Raw genomic sequence first — 21,989 nt, forward strand, 5'->3', positions numbered from 1 at the left:
TTGCTTGTGGATCATATCGTATCTGTATGCGAACCTCATGAGACATATTTCTATATGTCCATATTGAAAGCATAGTTTTTCCATTTTCAAGTAAGAGTTGGGCTCGGTAGATTTATTTCCAGATCCACGACTCCGAACAACAGTTTTAAAAACTAGGTTGTTAAAAAGTATTTTTAATTTTTTTTTCACATCTACTTTTAGTTTTTAAGTTTAGTTTTAGTTGAATATAATAACCTTTGTATGTGTTTTCATTTTTTGCGTAAACAGTTCTACCCGGTTTCATGGCTTCAGCATTCACTTTTTGAAAAAAATGTCTTTATCTGCAGAAAATATTTGTGCACTAAATCATCTGAGGCAAATTATTGTAAAAGTTGCACAAGAAATCACATAAACCTGAGTAAAATTCAAAGTAGAGCAGGGCGATATGAACAAAAATATTTATCACGATATGTTAAGTCTAATTGTTGAATGTTGTCATTATGTTCTTAAATTTGTAAGGTCTGAGTTCAATCTATAGGATCAAGACATTCCTTTGTCTCTGACCACTGGCTGGAGAGGCTTTTATTGCAGATACGTTCTCTGGATCTGGAAGATCTGTTTCTTGTGATGTTGCTTCCTGCTTTTATGATCCTTTTGGTGAGCAGGAAGTCATGCATACAGAGACACATGCACACAGAGAGACACACATTCTCACACACTCACTCACTCAAACACACACACACACACACACACACACATTCTCACATGCATACAGATGTTTACACATACACACACATAGTGCCTTGTCTTAGAACCATTTGGGGGGTTTTATGGTGGGCGTTGCTTTGCTGTGATGTGTATTGTGTGAATTGTAACAGTTTGTCAATAAATAGCTGCGAGGGAAGCTGCTCTTGGAAGGATTTTGGGCTGGAGACAGGTTAGGAGCATGAGCTCCAAGAAATGGTTCTTGACCAAAAACTTCCCTTGCTAGTGGGGCTTGTGGAAACACAGACCCAACAATATGCATTTGGAAATTTGCGATAACGATATAACTGACAATATAATTGACACTGGACAAAATACTTTATAACACAACTTTGTTAGTGCAAATAAAAACCCCATCAATTTATTTTCACTTAAACAAGCAGCTGTTTTTTTATGATAATTGAACTATAATTGAACTCAGGACCTTCTTGCTGTGTGGCAACAGTGCTAACCACCGTGCTACCGTGCTCCACAAAACTTAAAAAGCGGTTATACACACAATACGGTAATATTATGTTGAAGCACAGTACGTATAACTCCGCGAGTCTCCTGCCTACGATAGCCGTAATGCTCCGACAATCCATCAAGTGGTGCGGGTTCGTAGCTTAGCAAAGTCGTACTAAAACATTTGACAGATTTTCGCCGTGTACGACATAAAATCGTTTCGAGGTCAGTAAACACAACCAGAATTCATACATAAGGCACACGGGATTATAAGGTAAGGGGAACTGTCGATTTTCAGAGAAATCAAAGTATTGATTTTAAGTGTGCTGTATTTTCCAAAAATACGGTAATAACGACGGCCCGTTAGCATGCTCTACCAAAAATAGTGCTTTGTTATGTATCTGACGGACGAAAGCTAAACCAGTTCCACACTACTGAAGTTGCAACATTTTTACAAACCAATTCTGGTTCATCTGTTTCATTCAACGATCCGCTTTCGCCCTTCTCATTCTCCGTCGCCGCCATGTGCATATGAAAACAAAGGCACTGCGCATGCACGTTTTACCCATATTCTATCGCGATATTTCATTTTCTTATCGTTGCCCAACATTATACCAGTATTACCGTGAATGGTATGATATGGCCCAGCCCTAATTCAAAGTATTCATCTAACAGTTTGTACAGTACCTAAGGTCCACTAGGATGCCCTACAGAATGAAAGGAAATGAGGCACTAAACACCTTTACAAAAGGTCACATGATTTTGAGCAAACACGAAAGTGTTCATCTAACATCATAGGAGCAGAGGTGGGTCGAGTATACAAAAATTGTACTCAAGTAAGAGTAGCATTACTTTAAAATATTATTACTCAAGTAAAAGTGAAAAGTAGTCATCCAAAAAATTACTGAAGTAAGAGTAAAAAACATAGTTCGTGAAAAGACTACTCAGGTACTGAGTAACTGGTTGTAGTGTCTGATTTATTTTTTTACTTTTTTAAAAAATAAATGCTTATCAGACAAGCAAAAATAAATAAATACACAAATTTTAGTAATCTCAAATAGAATATAAAAACATTAACAAAATAAGGCACACCACTTCTAATTTCCAGATTTCAGTTTTTCACAACATAAAGCTCTTTTAACCAATACAGTGGTCCCTCATTTATCGTGAGAGTTAAATTCTAAAAATAACCCGTGATAGGTGAAATCCATGAAGTAGCCAACTTTACTTTTTATAATTATTATAGATGTTTTACGGCTGTAAATAGATGTTTTAAGCCTCAGTATACACTTTATGCACTTTTCTCAGACAGGCATGAACATTTTCACACTTTTATCCCTTGATAAAAGTGTGAAAATGTCACAGTTCAAATCTTCGTTGAGTATTATGGAATGAAACCAAAGGCACCCATGGTTGCCTCTGACGGTGCAAAATGTTTCATCGACATTGTTGCGTTTGTTGGGGAGAAAACTTACAAATATACAGTACAGGGTTCAGAGTCACACTGCTAGCACTTGAGATTTATGTCAATTTGACCAGCTGAACGCATTCTGTATTGTACAGGAGACACGGAGCACGAGATTGATTGACAATGGTCTACAGCCAATCAGGACGCAAAACACAATGCGCTGTGCAAAAACCCCCAAAAAACCCTTGAAAAATTGCACACAAAAAATTCGCGACAGCAAGGCCGCAAAAGGTGAATCGTGTTATTGCGAGGGACCACTGTACCTACAGTAAATTATATAAATATATGAACAATGCAAACCATTTCCAGTGACAAGATATGCTGTATACTTTATATTCAGCTTTACTCCAAATGGCACAGCAGCCTCAGAGAAAACATTAGAGCAAGGCAACTTCAACATATGTACATACAAGGCTGTAATTGTTTAGCAGTGAACAGGAGTCCTGCCTGACTAAAAAGTCCTTCACAAGCTCCAGATGCAGGAAGATTATGCAATAGATCCACACCTCCAGTGAACAGACATGAAAGGTACCTCTCCAGCTCCCCTGCTTCTGGTTTTCCTAACCCCATGGATCCAAAGCAATCATCTTCGTCGGTTAGGCCGCTGTTTGTGCTGGCCTCATCCAGCTCTGTGTCTAGGTGATGTCTGATGAAGTTCAGACCTGTGGAAACATACGGTTTTCAAAAGAATTAGGTCTGGGCATTATAGTGCTGTATAGACTGCCAAGCTGCGGATGTTTGGCATAAATATTTTATCACGCTGGAGATATTTTTTACTAACTCTTGTTGAAAAACAAAATCTGGTCATTCATATCTCTGCACAAACAGTTTGTGATGAATTCCAGATTAAGTTCAAAATAAGAACGTATGCAAGGCTAAGCAGTGCTAGCCAACATATTCTCCTTCAAAAACATTTTTTTAGCCTTTCTTCTTAGTTATAAACTTCTACACCTCATAACTGTAGTTCACTGAAGGAGGAGTCAGGACAAAAAGTCACATGTTGAGAAAAAAAAATAAAAACGGCTTAATTACTAATGTAAATGGCCTGTATTTGTATAGCGCTTTACTAGTCCCTAAGGACCCCAAAGCGCTTTACTCATTCAGTCATCCACACATTCACACACTGGTGATGGCAAGCTACATTGTAGCGACAGCTGCCCTGGGGCGCACTGACAGAGGCGAGGCTGCCGGACACTCTGACCACCACCAGTAGGCAACGGGTGAAGTGTCTTGCCCAAGGACACAACGACCGAGACTGTCGGAGCCGGGGGCTTGAACCAGACAGTTGCCTCTGCCATGTTTTCATGTTTCTACTTTCTGTGTCCGCTAGTTTGAAAGGCTCGGGCCGCACTGCCCGCCACAGTTTATAAACTGGTCATGTGACTGCATGGCTACATCTGATTGGTGAAAGAGTTAAGGGTAACTCCACTGGCAGCATGATCCATTATTATCTAATGTGTGAAATTAATTATGTAGAAAAAGTAACAAGTCAAATATAGCGGAGTAAAAATAACATTTCTTCTTCACAAATGTACTCAAGTAAAAGTAAAAAGTATGGTGCAATAAAGGTACTTTTAGAAGTACATTTTTTTCAAAAATCAAATCAAATCAAATCAAATCACTTTTATTGTCACATCACATGTGCAGGTACATTGGTACAGCACATGTGAGTGAAATTCTTGTGTGCGAGCTTCACAAGCAACAGAGTTGTGCAAAATACAATAATGTAAACAAGCAAAATACAAGAATGGCTACATCTGAAACTAATAAATATATGTACAATATATAATAGTATATGCATTTCTGGATGTGTATACTAAATATTTTTCTACGTGTGTGTGTGTGTGTACACATATTTTACAAATTAAATAGAGTAAACAATAAATAAAATATATAAAATAAAATATACAGAGTTGAATATGTGCAAAACAGTGGCATTACTGTACAGTATGGAGTGCATAATGTTAAAGTTCCAGTAGTGAAGCTGAGGTGTCTATGACGTGTTCAGCAGTCTGATGGCCTGATGGAAGAAGCTGTCTCTCAGTCTGCTGGTACGGGACCGGATGCTGCAGAACCTCCTTCCTGATGGGAGTAGTCTGAACAGTTTATGGCTGGGGTGACTGGAGTCCTTGATGATCCTCCCCGCTTTCCTCAGGCACCGCTTCCTGTAGATGTCTTGGAGGGAGGGAAGCTCACCTCCAATTATCCGTTCAGAGCACCGCACTACTCGCTGGAGAGCTTTGCAGTTGTAGGCGGTGCTGTTGCCATACCAGGTGGTGATGCATCCAGTGAGGATGCTCTCAATGGCACAGTGATAGAAGGTCCTGAGGATGCGGGGGCTCATGCCGAATCTTTTCAATCTCCTGAGAAAGAAGAGGCGCTGTTGCGCCTTCTTCACTGTTTTGTTTGTGTGTACTGACCGCGTAAGATCCTCAGCCAGGTGTACGCCAAGGAACCGGAAGCTGCTCACTCTCTCCACAGCAGCGCCGTTGATGGTGATGGGGGTGTGTACTTCTCTGCACCTCCGGAAGTCCACTATCAACTCCTTTGTCTTTGCGACGTTGAGGGTGAGATGGTTGTCTTGACACCAGTGGGTCAGGGCGCTGACCTCCTCCCTGTAAGCTGTCTCATCACTGTTGGTGATAAGACCCACCACTGTAGTGTCGTCCGCAAACTTCACAATGATGTTGGAGTTGTTAGTGGCTGTGCAGTCGTAGGTGTAGAGTGAGTATAGGAGAGGGCTCAGTACACACCCCTGTGGAGCACCAGTGTTCAGTGTGACGGGGGATGAGGTGATGCTGCCCAGTCTGACCACTTGGCGTCTGTCAGACAGGAAGCTAAGGATCCAGCTGCAGAGGGAGCTACTCAGTCCTAGATCCTGCAGTTTCCAGTCCAGCTTCGAGGGAACGATGGTATTGAATGCTGAGCTGTAATCTACAAACAGCATCCTCACATAGGTGTCTCTCTTCTCCAGGTGTGACAGGGCAGTGTGTAGTGTCAGGGCTATGGCATCATCAGTGGACCTGTTGTGGCGGTATGCAAACTGTAGAGGGTCCAGTGAGTCGGGTAGTGCAGAGCAGATGAAGTCCCTGACCAGCTTCTCGAAGCATTTGCTTACGATGGGGGTCAGGGCTACAGGTCGCCAGTCGTTCAATGAGGAGATGGTGGAGGATTTGGGTACAGGGACGATGGTGGCCATTTTGAAGCAGGCTGGGACTACAGACAGAGAGAGGGAAAGGTTGAAGATGTGCGTGAACACTCCAGCCAGCTGAGCCGCGCATGACCTGAGGACGCGGCCGGGAATCCCGTCCGGACCAGTAGCTTTGCGTGCGTTCACCTTCCTGAAGCACTTCCGCACATCCTCCTCAGACACAGTGTGCGCACTGACGTCATCCGCGGTGCGCACACTGTCCGGTCTCATGGTGTTCGCTGTGTCGAATCTAGCGTAGAATACGTTTAGATCCTCACACAGACAGGCCGTGGTCTGCGGTGTGCTGGTTTTCCCTCTAAAGTCTGTGATCGTGTTTAGTCCCTGCCACATACTCCGAGGGTTGTCAAACTGTTGCTCCACCCTGTCCCTGTACTCACGTTTGGCTGCTTTGATCGTCTTCCGGAGTTGGTAATGTGCGTGTTTGTAGTCCGATGTGTTCGCGGAGGCAAAGGCGGTGCTCCGTGCCGCGCGAACATCTCCGTTAATCCAGGGTTTTTGATTTGGGAAGGATTTAACTGTTCTGGATGGGACGACATCTTCCACGCATTTCCTGATAAATCCGCAGACTGAGTCTGTGTATTCATCAATGTCCCTAGCAGCCACGTGAAACATTTCCCAGTCCGCGTGATCAAAACAGTCCCGCAGCGCAGACTCCGATTGGTCCGTCCAACAGTGCACCGCCCTCCGGGTTGGAGCTTCCTGTTTCAGCTTCTGCCTGTAGGCGGGCAGGAGCAGGATGGAGCGGTGATCTGATTGGCCGAATGGGGCGCGGGGGAGGGCTTTGTACGCATCCCGGAAAGAGGTGTAGCAGTGGTCGAGTAGCCGATCTCCACGAGTGTTAAAGTGGATGTGTTGGTGGAGTTTGGGTGAGACTTTCTTCAGGTTTCCCTTATTAAAGTCTCCGGCTGTGATAAACGCTGCCTCTGGGTGTGCGGTTTCCTCGCTGCTGATCGCGCTGTACAGTTCCCTGAGTGCACGGTCAGTGTCGGCTTGTGGGGGAATGTAAACAGCCGTAATAATCACTGCTGTAAATTCCCTCGGTAGCCAGAATGGCCGGCACTTAATCATCAGGTACTCCAGGTCCGGTGAGCAGAAGGATTTGACCGGGTGCACGTTCGCATAATCACACCAGCTGTTGTTGATCATGAAACACACACCACCGCCTCTGCTTTTCCCAGTAAGATCCTGTGACCTGTCCGCGCGATGCACGGAGAACCCCGGTAGTTGTATTGCGGAGTCCGGTACCTTGTCCGATAGCCAGGTTTCTGTGAGGCAGATCACGCATTAACATTACATTAACGTACAGCGTTAATGTAACTCATTACTACCGACCTCTGAAGAGGAGTGGTCAGAATCCCTGCTGCACTACACTGCCTAAAGAATTGAAAGGAAGTGATTTACAGCAATAGTACAACAATTTCACTGCCAGTAGTGCAGGAGCAGAAAATAGATGAGTTTTTGTGTCAGCTACTGGCCGAACCACATTCTGCTTGTCCCCAGCCTCCATCAATAGTTCTGCTGGAAGTGGGAGTTGAAGATCTTAGAGAGTGGGGCCTCTGTCAGACATTCCCATTACACCATCATAATATGTTTAGGTTTGCCAGGTCTGTCAGGTGTCATTCCCACCACCTGATTCAACTCACCATCAGGTGGTGATCAGCTGACAGCTCAGCTCAGCTCTTCAATCAAGCGTGCAGAACATATTGCCACAGATCTGATGACATGATTACAAAATTGAGTGGGTGCATGGGTTCTCTCCGGGTACTCTGGCTTCCTCTCACATAGATATGAAGTTAATGGGATTAGGTTAATTGGTGACTCTAAATTGCCTATAGGTAGGAATGTGATTGTGAATGGTTGTCTGCGTCTATGTGTTAGCCCTGCAACAGTATGGCGACCTATCCAGGGTGTACCCTGCCTCTTGCCCTAAGACAGCTGGAATAGGCTCCAGCCCCCCTGTGATGCTGAAAACGATAAGCAGAAGAGAATGGATGAATGCTTTTTTTTAAGTGCTCAAATTGTTTGTGAGATTAAGGGGAGAGGCAGGGAGTTTGTAGTCTTTTTCAAAATGCCAACCATAAAATAGTCTTTGGAGCATAAATAGTTAAATATTTTCCTCTCATTACTTTCAGGGAGAAACTGGCTGAATAACCTGAGGCCAATGTTGGATGACAGATTCTGTATCAACAATGGAGGTAAAATATATGCAACTCAAATATTGTTCTTTGGAGATACTGTGTTTGCAATAATATGTTTTCATTTTTTTTCTCTTTTTATCATCATTTGTAAAAAAGGAAAACAGTGATGAAGATTTAGTTGTTGAGCTATACTGTGAGGAAGTAAATGACCCTCCATCTGCACCATGTTCTACCTGCTGGGATGACTGTCAGCAGATTATTACAGGAGGTAAAAGTCAGCTTTATACTTTTTACTGCTACAGCAGAAAAACACAATATGATGTGAAGTCTGTACGTAAGCACATTATTAATATTATCAATATTACTATCATTATGCCCACAGTTACTTGTCATCATGTGAAGACAAAAGTGTTTTACATCAGCAGTGAGTTAGTGTCTCAGCATTTGGACAGTCCTGTTGGTGACAGTGAGAACTACACAGTGATTACATGCAGAGAGGAAGAAACTGAGCAAGAGTCGACAGACATGGACAGCTCAGAGCCCGACTACCTGAAACCAGAAGAAGAAAAGTCCAGCCAGACTCCTGAAGACATGAAGGATGAAATCGAAAGTCAGTCCTTAGTTACCTCAACACACACAGGTAAACGTTAACACCAATTACAAAAATGATGGCATACTGGTTAAGTTGAAAATAAAAACAGAATGTAATAACTTTTAAATCTCACATCCTCAGTGAAACACCTGCAAACCTTATTGAAAAAACTGGGCTTGAAGCAGAACTACACAAAGAAGCTATCACTCAGGAGAATACTTGGGATTAATAAGAAGACCACCACTGATGAATCTGCGAAGTGCAAATCAGACCTTCCATGGTATTTTCTAAAGAAACTAATGATGTTTAATGTCACTGCTAGGAATGTGAAATGTACATCAGAGTGTGATTCAACCAGTGATGATACATCAGGAACTAAAAAGTTAAATCTTAAAAATATGGTCAGCAGTCCAAACACAGATAACATGGTGAACCCGCTCGACATAATCACTGCTCTCTTTCTGTGTTCTGATGGTTTTCTACAGCAGGAAATGGCACTAAAAATGTCCATGTGTCAGTTCTCTGTCCCTCTGCTGCTTCCTAATTGTGACACAGGACAGTGCACACTCATGCTGTGGGCCATGAGAGACATTGTTAAAAAGTACAGACCTCAGTCTCTTTCACAGTCAAAGGGCTTCATTGAAGAAAGAATCGTTCTCTCTGAACTTCCAATGGTCTCTTTTGTCAGACTGGGTGAGTGCTCCTTGTCCAAGTCAGAGATTCTCAATAAGCTTCTGAGCAATTCTCAGCAGTACCACGACACCTTTGTTCACCACAACATGGAGTGTGGTGACAGTCCAAGAAGAATTTCCAACGGACTGACTGAAATTACTTGGTATCTTCCTTGTGGAAACACAAACATTGACATTTTCAGTCAGCCAGTGGCTGTAGCTAACCTTCGTGGGGACATTGCTTCATTTGAAACACAATACTCCTTTTTGTGTCAGACATCTGCAGCAGTTTTTGTCTTCTTTGACCATTTGGATTCTGAGTCTGAGTCTGTGATCAATCTGCTTAAAAGCCAAAACCACAAAGCACAGATCTTCTTGGTCGGCAACTATGAGAGCAAGCGCTTCAATTTAGATGCTTTGGAAAAAGTAGCAACTGAGTTGGATCTAACTGAAAACAACATCATTATTAAGACAAAGCAAAAAAATGATGCAGACTTTGTAAAAGATTTAAGGAAAACAGTCAGTAATGTGGTTGAGAAATCAGAGCTGAAGATGAAAATAGAGGAGATGGTGGATGTTGCTCATGAACTGGGAATCCTGGTTGATGAAGACTCTCCAGAGTGCCAGACTGCAAAGAAAAATGCAAAAACCATCACTGAAGAAATTCAAGACATCCATAAATACAAAGAAGATGAGCTTCCCCGACAAGGACAAATATGGAAAACACTGACCTTGTTAGAGAAGGAAGAGTTTCGACTTCGAAATGTTGGGTCTAAAAATGTAGAAGATTACAAAAGTGATCTTCAGAAACAGAAATATGAACTGCGGCAAAAGCAGAACTCTTATGAGATGTCGACAGCTATGACAAACTTCATCACAGGGATATCAAGGTCAGGAACAGAGAGGTTTTATTTCCTGAAATGGATGCGAATGAACCTCGATAATGTGTCTCGTATAAAACTGTCTGAACTCCGAGAGAAATATAAAGAAAAATGCAAGAAATCTGAGAACAAAGAGGAGATCAAAGAAATTGACAGACAAATTTCTATCAGCTCACTGGGGATTGAACACTTCTTCCGTGAAATGGGTCAGATCTATGAAGCTTCACTGTCCCTTCCAAAAACAGACCCATCACGTCAACAATTGCAGCATCTGCCCAAACTGTGTGCAGAGTTGTTGCTTGATGGATTTCCTCTTGAGCTTGTAGATGGAGATGCATCCAACATCCCCCTCAGATGGGTGAGTGATGTTCTATCTCAGCTCAGTGACCTGGTGTCTCCAAAGAAAAAAGGAAATAAGAGAAAGATACGAGTAGTCACAGTTCTTGGAGTTCAGAGCACAGGAAAGTCCACTCTCCTTAACACCATGTTTGGAGTGCAGTTTGCAGTCAGCAGTGGTCGATGTACTCGAGGTGCCTTTATGTTGCTCATCAAAATCAATGAAGACATGAAAAACGTCCTAAAATGTGACTTCTTGGTGATCATTGACACTGAGGGCTTAAAGTCACCAGAACTTGCACAACTGGACAACAGCTATGAACACGACAATGAGCTTGCAACACTTGTTGTTGGGCTAAGTGATGTCACCATAGTCAACATTGCAATGGAGAATTTAATTGAAATGAAAGACATCCTACAAATAGTTGTGCACGCTTTTCTCAGGATGAAGGAGGTGGGCAAAAAGCCTAAATGTCAGTTTGTTCACCAGAATGTGTCGGATGTTTCAGCCCATGATAAGAACTTACGAGACAGGAAACTGCTCCTGGATCAGTTAAATGAGATGACTCAGGCAGCAGCCAAAATGGAAAAGAAAGAGGGGAACAAGAGCTTCACTGATGTGATGGAGTACAGTCCAGACACTGGGAACTGGTACATTCCTGGACTGTGGAATGGAAACCCACCAATGGCACCAGTCAGTGCAGGATACAGTGAGGCTGTATATGAGCTCAAGAAAAACATCATCCAACTACTGGGAAACTGTGAGTCATCTTCTAATAATATCATGGAGTTTAAAGAGTGGGTGAAAAGCCTGTGGAATGCAGTAAAGCATGAAAACTTCATCTTCAGCTTCAGAAACAGCCTCGTAGCTGATGCATACATGAAGCTCTGCACAGAGTTCAACAAATGGGAGTGGGAGTTCAGAAAAGAAATGTACACCTGGGTAAGAGATGCAGAAACAAAAATGTACAATTTTGGTACCATTGCAGCAAAATCTGAAACATCTGACATGAGAGAATTTCTCGAATTTTTGAAAAGTGAAGCCTCCACAGTGCTGTCTGCATGGGAGACAAAGATTCTGAACAATCTGACACAATATTTCAAGCAAACAGAGGGTCATGTGTATCTGGTTGAAGGATACAAAGAGGAATTCTCAAACAGTGCAAAGGTCCTTCGTCGTGAAATAGAAAATGCTGTAATGTATCAGCTTGAAGCAGCAGCAGAAAACAGACAGGGAATGATAAAAATTGATAAAATCAAAGACAATCATACAACTGAGATTCAAAAAGCAGTGTGTGCATTAATTGAAAGATGTCGAAAGAAAAAAGTCCAAATGACAGACACTGAGTTGGACAAAAAGTTTGAAAACATGTGGAGGGAAACATTACAAAAACTTTCTCTCTCTGAACAAAAAACCTCAAATGTCACAGACAACGTGTCCCGCTGTCTCAGAGAAAATCTGAAACACAGGGGGAGCCGTGCAAACGAGTTATTAATTGAAAAGAGTCTGCAAGATTGTGGAAAACAGTCTTTCAAAATTACAGCTGAAGGATGGTTCAAGAAATTTAAAACAGGATTGATACAGTTCTTCACCGGTCAGAATCACATAATGGCTGCTCAAGAGCTTGCTGACAGCATCATAGATATCTGCACAGACTTTGTGACTGAACAAGTGAGAAGAAAAAACAATTACCATGACACTTACATCCAGGAGATCCTCCACATGATTGATGAGAAGCTGCAAAACAATAAAGATGTCAAGATAAACACTGAGTTTGAAGTTTCTCTAAAACAGCACATCTGTGGATTTGCAGCCAGAAGGTTTCAGAAAATGCACAAAGATTTCATAGAAGAAAACGATCCGTACAGATGTCTGATTAAAAACAAGGAAAAGTTTTGTGATGATTTCAAAGATGTGTTTCATGAACGAGACCAGTGTCAGAAGAAGGCAGAAGAATTCACAAATCGATGTTTGAAGCCTGCTGTTGAAGACTTCATTAATCGCTCCCTGGGTCTTAATATCATTGATGAAATGAGGAAACTCGAGCAGTTCAGCACAAGAATGTCTTTACAGTATTCAGTTTTACTGGATTTGCTTTACAAGGAGGATTTTCAAAACTTTCTGAGCTATATTTGTTCATATGAGAAGTATGTAAAGACATGGATACTCAAACAAATAAAGAAGCACTTCTCAAATGAGTCGACAGTTTTTGAGTTTGAGGACCGACATCTGCAGTCATGTATTGACAGCATAAATTCTGCCATCAACAAGGCCAAAACCAGAGAGCGTGATGACTTGAAAGCTTTCGTTGAAGATATTTGGAAAGAACTTGGTGATAAACTGGTCATTTCCCAGGATGCTCTTGGTGCTTTCATGATACTGAACAATGCGGACAAGGAACAGTTTGCTGACTGTCTCACGGCATCTGTGAGTGACATGACAGAAACTCTCAGAAACAAGTTTAAAAAATCTACCTTTGAAATTAAACTACAACATCTCCATGTGAATCCTCAGAATGAGCTTTTCAACAAATTGATTGGTTGTGGCCAACAGTGTCCATTCTGCAAAGCTCCCTGTGATGCAGGAGGAAAAGCCCATACTGAGCACTTTGTTTCACTGCATAGACCAAAGGGTCTGGGCAGATACAGCTGGGAGCGGTCAGAAAAACTTGTCACTGAAACATGCTCAACCGACATAATCAGTAAAAAAAGATTTCGTTGCAGTGATACAAACAATGAATGGCATCCTTATAAGGATTACAAGAAAATCTATGAAGACTGGAATATTCAACCAGATGTGAGCCTTGAAGCTTCAGACTACTGGAAATATGTAATGAAAGAATACAACAGCAGCTTTGCCAAAAAATATGAAGTAGAACCTGCCGACATTCCAGAAGCTTGGTATGACATCGACAAAGGTCAGGCAGAAAAAAGTGTCAAAGAATCATTTTACAGGAAGTAACTACTTGTAATCATCTTCATTTCGTTAGAAAAATAATCCTCATAAGAATTACAAGGAAATTTTCAGCCAGACATTCCAAAATCTTGGCGTAACATCAACAAAGATGAGTCTCAGAGAAGCATTTCACATCAAATAACTACATGTAATCCTTCTCATTTTATTCTGGTGTACAGAAGAACATATCACTGATATTTTGTTTGTGATACTAAAGAAAACTCTTCAATATTTTAGGAGGCAACATAAAGATCCTGTTAGTAAACAGTGCATTCATTCTCTTTCGCTTATCCAATTCTGGGTAATGTAGGTGGAGATACAACTTATCCCAGCTGCCATAGAGTGAGAGGCGGGGTACACCCTGGACAGATCGCGAGTCTGTCGTAGGGCTAACTTAGAGAGACAGACAACCATTTACACTCACATTCACACCTATGGTCAATTTAGAATCATCAGTTAACATAACCCCACTAACTGCATGACTTTGGACTGTGGGAGGAAGGCGGAGTACCAGGACAGATTCCATGCAAACTCCAGACAAAAAGGCCCCGTTTAGATGTAAAGTAAAATAATAAAATTACTGATCACCTTCACATAAGTTTGTATTTAGCATATTTAATGAAAAAATAATCAAATCTCAAAAATGTAAAGAATTTTGTGTGTGTTTTTTTGGTAAACCATATATATACCATATAAGGTTCGAATCCACTGAATGCCTACCCTGAAGTACCCCTGAGCAAGGTACCGTCCCTACACACTGCTCCCCGGGCGCCTGATTAGTGGCTGCCCACTGCTTCACTGAGTGAATGGGTTAAATGCAGAGAGAGTAATTTACCCATGGGGATCAATAAAGTATACATTATTATTATTATTATTATTATTATTAAACCAAATAGATATGATATGTGAACTTTTATTGATTCATTTTCTTTCTTGTCAAATACTCACATTTTTTGTTATGGATGAATAGTTTTCTTTCTTCCTCTTTTTTTTATATAGGAAAGTAATTAAGAAATACACAGACTCAGTATACAATTTGTTTCTGTGAGAAATCTGGTGTCAAATATTTACATGTTCAATGTATTAAAAGATCATCTGAGTAAAAGTTGTTTTGTGTCAAGTCAATTGAGTATGAGAATTTCAAATTTGCTTTTCCTTCTTTGACATGCCTGATTTTACATGTACTTTTTAAGTGACTTATACTATCATTCATTTTCTATCTGGTGTGATTTATGAATCAAATTATTTTAATTCCCTAATTCCAGTGGCTAGGGTCAAACTTTTAAGGTTGCTCAGCTCCCAATCACATTATCATGGTTACAGTCCCACTAATGCGATATGCTGCTTACAAACAAATTCAACCCTTTTCACCTTTGTAAACCTTAATTCAGTTGGATAAACAGTAGAAATGTTGTTAAAAGCAACCCAATTAGTTGGATGAGTTATTGTCTAGACCTAGTGTCTAAGAATAATCACAGATTTGGTTTATGGTTATCAAAGTTATCAATTATGTTGATCAATAAATTAAAGAACTATTTGTTGTAAAGGCGATAAGAAGAGTAACATGTACAATATTGTTTCAGTCTCTTAACCACATAGATGTAAGCCACCCCCCCCCCCCCAAAAAAAAAGAAAAAAAAAATTCAATACATGCATAAAAATTACATTCCCACTCCAAATACCTGGACAAAAAGCAAACTGATCAAAGAGCTGTTTGTAAATTACAGTTTTTAAATTGATACAAATCCTCCTTTTATTGTGCAGGCTCAACACAGTATCGGGTACACCAGTTCCAAAAGTGCAGAAATTAATGTCAGTGTGGTGGCAGTCATTCTTTTTAAACAATGTTTACATTGCAGTGAATCCTGTTAAATGCTTCCACTCGTATCAATGCATATATTCTATGGACTTCTTTAAGCTTTTTTAAAGACGTTACCTCTGTGTGAGTGCATTGTCATAAACACGTCATGACATTAGCATGATGACACCACAAACACTGGACATTGAAATCTGTTTTCATTCTAACCCATTCTGTCCCGTATAGACAAGTTGGGAAAATATAACAGTAGAAGACTAATTACTATTGCTACTGTTCTTTACTTCTTTTTAGGGATGCTATGATGAACTTTAGGGGTGCTTGAGTGCCCCAACAAAGGAGTTTAAACTTGCCAATGCAGTTTGTAAATGATCAAGTAATCAAAAGTTATTTCTTACGTCTTCTAACTACAAATCAAGAATGTCAAAAATACTAAAGAATCTAATCTGGCCCTCTGGATGACTTTATAAGTATGAAAATTGTAATTTTTGTGTTGGTTATAACATTACTACATGGCAGTATAAAGATATTCTGAAACATAGTGAAAGTTTTTGTGGAGAACAAGGGAACAACACGATTGTTACAACAACTGTACATGTGAAAGTTTTCTGAATTAATACAGTCACCAAATGTGGAAACATCTTGTTATTACACAAATGTTTCTTGATGTCTCATTCTTTTTATGATCTCTTTCATAAATCATTACAAATGAGGAAAATTATTTCAAAAAACATCATTCTTATTTTCCAGCAATTGTGAATGTTTGGAATATTTGCATGTCTTTTTTCTTAAAGAAACACAAGGTTTTGCCATATTGGCCATATCAGTTATTATGCAGTCATTTAACCAGTCTGGATTGCTTGAGACCAAACTTGGCTATGTGTGGCCCATGACCCTAGTCTAAATGAATATCCATGTTTAGTGGACTGCTTCTATGCTGGCTGTCACTGATGCGCCAACTTTGGGAGCAAAAGTAACTGCAACATATCTTGATCCTAGCGATTCTAGGATCAGAGCTTTTGGGGGTGCTGAGCACTCAGAGAGCTGCCCAGCCAGGCAAGATAAACTTTACTCGTCACAATGAGACTTCTTCCCTGTCTCTGTCAGTCCCTGCATCCCTAAATGTCTCCAGTTGTTCCAAGTTCCCTCTGACTGTCTCCTTGGTGCATTTAGACCCCTGTTCCTGCCTGTCCTCATCGTCTGTTGTCTTCGTCTCCATTATCAGTCATCATAATTTTACCATCTCTGTGCAAGTCTGCAAATTTCTTTATAAAATCGTAAGATTCTTAAATTCATCAAGTCTCTCTGTGCCTGGGTCCTCATCACAAAACAGGACACCACTGTTTTGTACATTTTAACATAATTTAATCCCCACATTTGTGAAAGAAAAGCAAAACACTGTTTTGAAAAGTCTGTAACAAAACCATCAAATCTGATCAATGTTATTTAAATGCTGCAAAAGAAGAATGGATTGGAACAAAAAAAAAAAAAATACACATCCTAACCTTAATTACTAGGGGAGAATAATGAATGATGCTCATAGTGAGTAAGAAGTAACCTGAGTGCATTCTTTGGACAGAGATTAACTTTTAATGTGTATGTATAATACAATACAGATATATAAAAATACACTCCAAAAATAGAGTCCTTGAAATGTACAAATGTACAAAATATTGATTAAAAAAAATTATAAAAATGGAGGCAACTTTGCCTATGGTACAATGTATGAAAAGATCTTTATTGACGATACTACCATGGCTCTGCAGATTTTTTTCTTTTATTTTAACCTGTGTCGCCTCACCTTGAAGTTGGCAAATCACTTTTGCTGGTCAACTCTCTGAAGCGGTTAAACAGTCTGTTTTGCCTGTCACTGTTCCCTGTCTGTTCTTACCTGGTTCTTCCTGAACTTGTACTTTCTCCTCACGTTCCCCTCTTTCCTCTCTCCCTCTTTGGACTGACAATCATACACAAATAGATTGTATTCAATTAGATGAAAAAAAATTACATTAATATGAAAAAAAAAATACTATTAAGATCACTAATAAAAAAGTCCTTTCTCAGGGTGTTTTCACCACAAGGCAAATAACCAAACCACATGTAAATCTAATAAAAGATATAAATATTGAAACACTGATCCAATATTATCCTTTATTGACGGATCATTTCTTCTTACACTTTTACCTGAATGTGGCTCCTGGGTTTAATATCGGCACAAATGACAATAACCAGATTCTCTCATTCCATTTCAAACAGGACAGTGGTAACAACACTAAGCTACGGACAATTTTAGGTTTTAGATTTTAAATAGGCTGTATAACTTTCAATGGGAGCAACAGGACGGTCAAATGTCGCTGAAGTTACTACAGAGTAGGACGGATTGTAGGGTAGCAAACATCATTGGAAAACATGTTTTCAACACTGCAGGTTACCTGGTGTAATGTTTTTCAGCTAAAAAGAAACATGGTCTGACTCCTCCCTAACTATACGAAGAGTAACTGAAGGTTAAATGCAGCTAATGTGTCCTGTTTTAAGCCAGGCACTCACACCTCTGCTCCGCTGCGTCTTAGCCACCATTGCTCTGGCAGAAAGGGTGCTGGAGCCAGAGTAGGGGAGAGGCGAGCTGGAACAAACCATTTTGGTGGTGGTGGTGGTGGTTCTCTATACTTTTATTGTTAAAATGTTATGTCTCAACTTATGTACTGTATGCTTTTTATATTTTAGTAGTGTGTCACACAAACAGCAAATATTATCAAAAACAGCAAGAAATCTTTGGGGGTACTTTGATTCAGCAGCGATTTACAGCAGGGGCTAAAATCGCCCCTGCTGTATATATTGTTTTTTTGTTTTTTTACCTTTATGCTTTGTGTGAACAACTAAAGTAGGTAAGTAAGTACGTAAAGTTATTATTATATTATTATTATTATATTATCAGTGTTGGGAAGGTTACTTTTAAAATGTATTCCACTACAGATTACAGAATACATGTCCTAAAATGTATTCTGTAACGTTTTCCGTTACGTTACTCAATGAGAGTGAGAGAGGCTTACTGGGCTTAAGCCCGGGTTGGTTTTTCAGAAGCCCGGGGTCTTTTGGAGTGTAATTTTTTCATAGTTAGATGCCTGGCTGACAACTGTATAAAACAAAAAGTACACACAATATTTGAAGCATTTAGTGCACACTGTGCGAATTTACAACTGTGCGTAAATCCCCCCTAATATTGGTATGATCCGAGCTCAGGCACTAAGCAGCGCAGGGGCAGCTGCTGCCTACGAGTGAGCTGTTGGAGAAACTGAGCCAGGCAGACAGAGGAGAACTGAAGTTTGACCAGGTACCAAAGCAAATCATTCGTACTGTACAAATAATGTAAATATGACGGTGTATCACGAAAGATTGATATCAAACTGATCACTTGACCCATATTACGTTACTTGCTCTTCAAGTGAATCAACAAATGGCAAAATGAAAAGCCGAACAACAACAACGCTGTTTCTTTAGAGAGTCTTAGCTTACATGTGTGTTTATTTCATATTTTCAGTTGTTTCCCTCCACGGCTAAATAAATCGGTTTCAGTAATGCACTGATATACAAGAATGGACATAAGGGGCTTCTTTCAAAGAAAAAACTCTGGTAGTATTTTATATATTATGCTTTGTATGTTGTTCAGTATATTTCTATGCAAAACAAGAGGAACTTCAACACACAGCAGTATATTCACAGTTTAAACCAGATATTTACATACACTTTATGGAAAACACAAGAACATTTTTTTTACTGTAGAACATCAATTTAGAGTAAACTTGTTTTGTTTTGGATAAATAAATATTGAAATATCTTTTGAATTAGTTAAATGTCAGAATAAAGAGAGACAGAGCTTTTTTTTTTTATCACTTTCATCAAATTTAGGAGTACATATACACTAAGTTTATTGTTAATTAATAAGAAAACTCCAGACGATTCCATTCTGAGCTGAAGAAGCTTCTGATAGGTTAGTAGAGTCCATGTGAGTAAACTGGTGGCACAGCTGTGGATGCATATAAGGCAAAACACAGAGCCTGTTTCTGTGACATGGGAAAATCAAGAGATGTCAACCAAAACACCAGGAAAAGAATTGTGGAGCTCCATAAATGTGGCTCAAGTTTGAATACAATTTGGTGCCATTTACAATTAAGAAATACAGACAATTTCTCTCTTTACTCTTAAAGTTAACAAATGTTTTTTTATATTTATCAATCTAAAAAAATAAACATTTAGTCTGATTTGATGTTACAATTAAAAAAGTGTTTTGATCTGAAGAGTTTTTAAATATCTGGTTTCAACTGTATATTTGATGATTGTCAGCACAAAGAGGGAGAGAGAGGAACAAGAGCAGGTGAGACACACATGTTAGTCAAATGGTTGTTTACCAAAAGTATCACCGTATCATAGGTCCTCATGTATCTCGTACCTAGTGTTTCTTTTTAGGTTTGTTATTTTTCAAATTCTACATTTATTAAGTTATGCAGGCTTGTTTGCACAACAAGGCTAAATAATTATATAAACTTTTCTCAATCTAAATAGTGGACTTTGGTAGAATTAAATAAATAAGTGTAGTGCAGGGCCCTATTTCAGGAAGCCGGTTTAGTGCAAACTCTGAGTAAGTATACCCTGAGTTAACGAAAACTCTGGGTTTTCAGTTTCACAAAGCGAGTTTAGATTAATTCTGAGTGAGTTACTATGACGACACACTCCGTGAAGCTAACCTGCCCCCTAGCAGGTTTACTTCAACTAACCCTGACTTTCTCCGCCTCTGTGTCGGAAACCTGACTGTAGGAAGTGTCAGACATGGCGTGTTCCTTCCTTGAAGAGCCAGTAGATGTTGAAGCCCAAATTCTCCACAGAGCTCTCCGCCGGGAGAGAGTGATCAGAGCGCGTTTGGACATTTTATCATTTCCTGATGATTTTCTGTGTGAACGTCACCGTTTTTCAGCACAATCTATAATTTATTTGAATAACATCCTCAGGCCTAATATTGCTCATGTGACACATCGTGGACATTCTCTCAGTTCTGTACATATTATTTGTATTGCACTTCGTTTTTTTGCAAATGGGAGCTTTCTGTATAATATTGGTGACGCTGAGCACGTTTCCAAGGCTACCGTCTGTCGGGCAGTCAGGAATGTTACAGTTGCACTGAAACGTCTCCTGCACTCGTTCGTGGTCATAGACCCACAAGATTTATCAAAGAGGGATTCCACAAAATTGCAGGTATCAGGATGAACGAAACTTAATACATGATGTGGTGATACTTGAACTACTACTTAAATTTTACATTTATTTCCAGGGTTCCCAGGCGTGATTGGCTGTACAGATGGCACTCACATTCCAATCATTGCTCCTTCAGTAAATGAAGGAGACTATGTGAACAGGAAGTCTTTCCACAGCATTAATGTACAGGTACATAGTTCCCTGTAGCATTTCAAACTAACAAATTATTTCATTATAGTAATGGATGCTAATTTGTGTTCTCTGCACTGAGAAGATCATATGTGATGCTGCCAACATTGTCACAAATGTGGAAGCCAAGTGGCCAGGCTCTGTTCATGACTCACGAATTTTTTTGTGAATGTACACTGAGCACCATATTTGGACATGGTGAGTTGAAAATACTTTAAAATATATAAAGACCAATTGCTTCAGGGACATTTGAACTGAAGTGTATCCTTCTGTCTTAGGAGAGTTCACTGGCTACTTGCTTGGTGATAGGGGGTATCCATGTTTACCCTATTTGCTTACCCCTTACCCTGACCCTGAACCGGGCCCACAGCAGCGATATAATCTGGCTCATTGCAGGACAAGAGCCAGAGTTGAAATGACTATTGGAATGCTCAAAGCCCGGTTCCAGTGCCTTCAAAGACTCAGGGTCACCCCAGAAAGGGCATGTGACATTATTGTGGCATGTGTGATTCTTCACAACATTGCCACAATTAGAGGAGAACACTGTCCTTCTGAACCAAACATCAGCAGTGATCCAAACCATGAACATCCTGACCCTCCCACAGACATACAAGATGGAAGAGCAGTCAAAGACACCATATGTCACAATCATTTCTTTTGACCCATCACCTCAACATGTTGAAAGAAGAATAAACAGATTTTTTGTTCAACTGGCTTTATTGGTCGCCTGTATTTCCTGTACACAAAGTATTAATAAGTATATTATTATGTTGTTCAAACACTGAAATAATTCGTCCATCTCTGACCACTTCACCCACCCTTAACTGATGTTCCAGCAGTAAAATCTCAATCTTGGTCTTTTGGATCTGCTGCTTGAAGTGTTCCATTTCCAAGTCACATTTTTTTATTTTCTTGATCAAATAGGTCTTGTACAGCTGCTTTACAGGGAGCTATTAAAACACAGAAAATAGCATTGACATTCATAGTACATGCCTACTTAGGTTGGTTGTAAATCAGTGCTGAACATCTTACTGAGGAAAGGTTTGTTGGAGAAGTGGCTGGACCCTCTTCCTCTTCATTTCCATCATCACTCTGTTAGAGACATAGAAAGTCCATGGTTTTATTATAGTACCACATTTTATTCAATTGTTATATTTTCCATTAAAAGATGTAAACCTCATAAAGTGTCTCTGTTGCTTCCTCCTCTGTAACAGTTGTCAATGTTTCTTCATTATTTTCCTGCAGTAAAGAAATAAACAACATTGCTGTTCTACTGTAAACTCATATAATCTGTGGAGT

The 21,989-nt window shown here is 40.0% G+C and overlaps 1 protein-coding gene across 1 annotated transcript in view; it reads left to right on the forward strand.

The window, feature by feature from the left end:
• Positions 1 to 8,040: 8,040 nt before the first annotated feature.
• Positions 8,041 to 21,989, forward strand: part of LOC309701701 (up-regulator of cell proliferation-like) — an 87,855-nt gene continuing 73,906 nt past the window's right edge. Inside the window, exons 1-3 of the mRNA XM_082525855.1 lie at positions 8,041 to 8,062; positions 8,162 to 8,273; positions 8,388 to 8,615. Coding sequence (XP_082381981.1) covers positions 8,057 to 8,062; positions 8,162 to 8,273; positions 8,388 to 8,615 — 346 coding nt within the window. The 5' untranslated portion in view covers positions 8,041 to 8,056. The remainder of the gene's footprint in view (positions 8,063 to 8,161; positions 8,274 to 8,387; positions 8,616 to 21,989) is intronic.

The sequence above is a fragment of the Aulonocara stuartgranti genome (assembly GCF_965226115.1).
Source record: "Aulonocara stuartgranti genome assembly, chromosome: 3".
Taxonomy (NCBI): Eukaryota; Metazoa; Chordata; class Actinopteri; order Cichliformes; family Cichlidae; genus Aulonocara; species Aulonocara stuartgranti.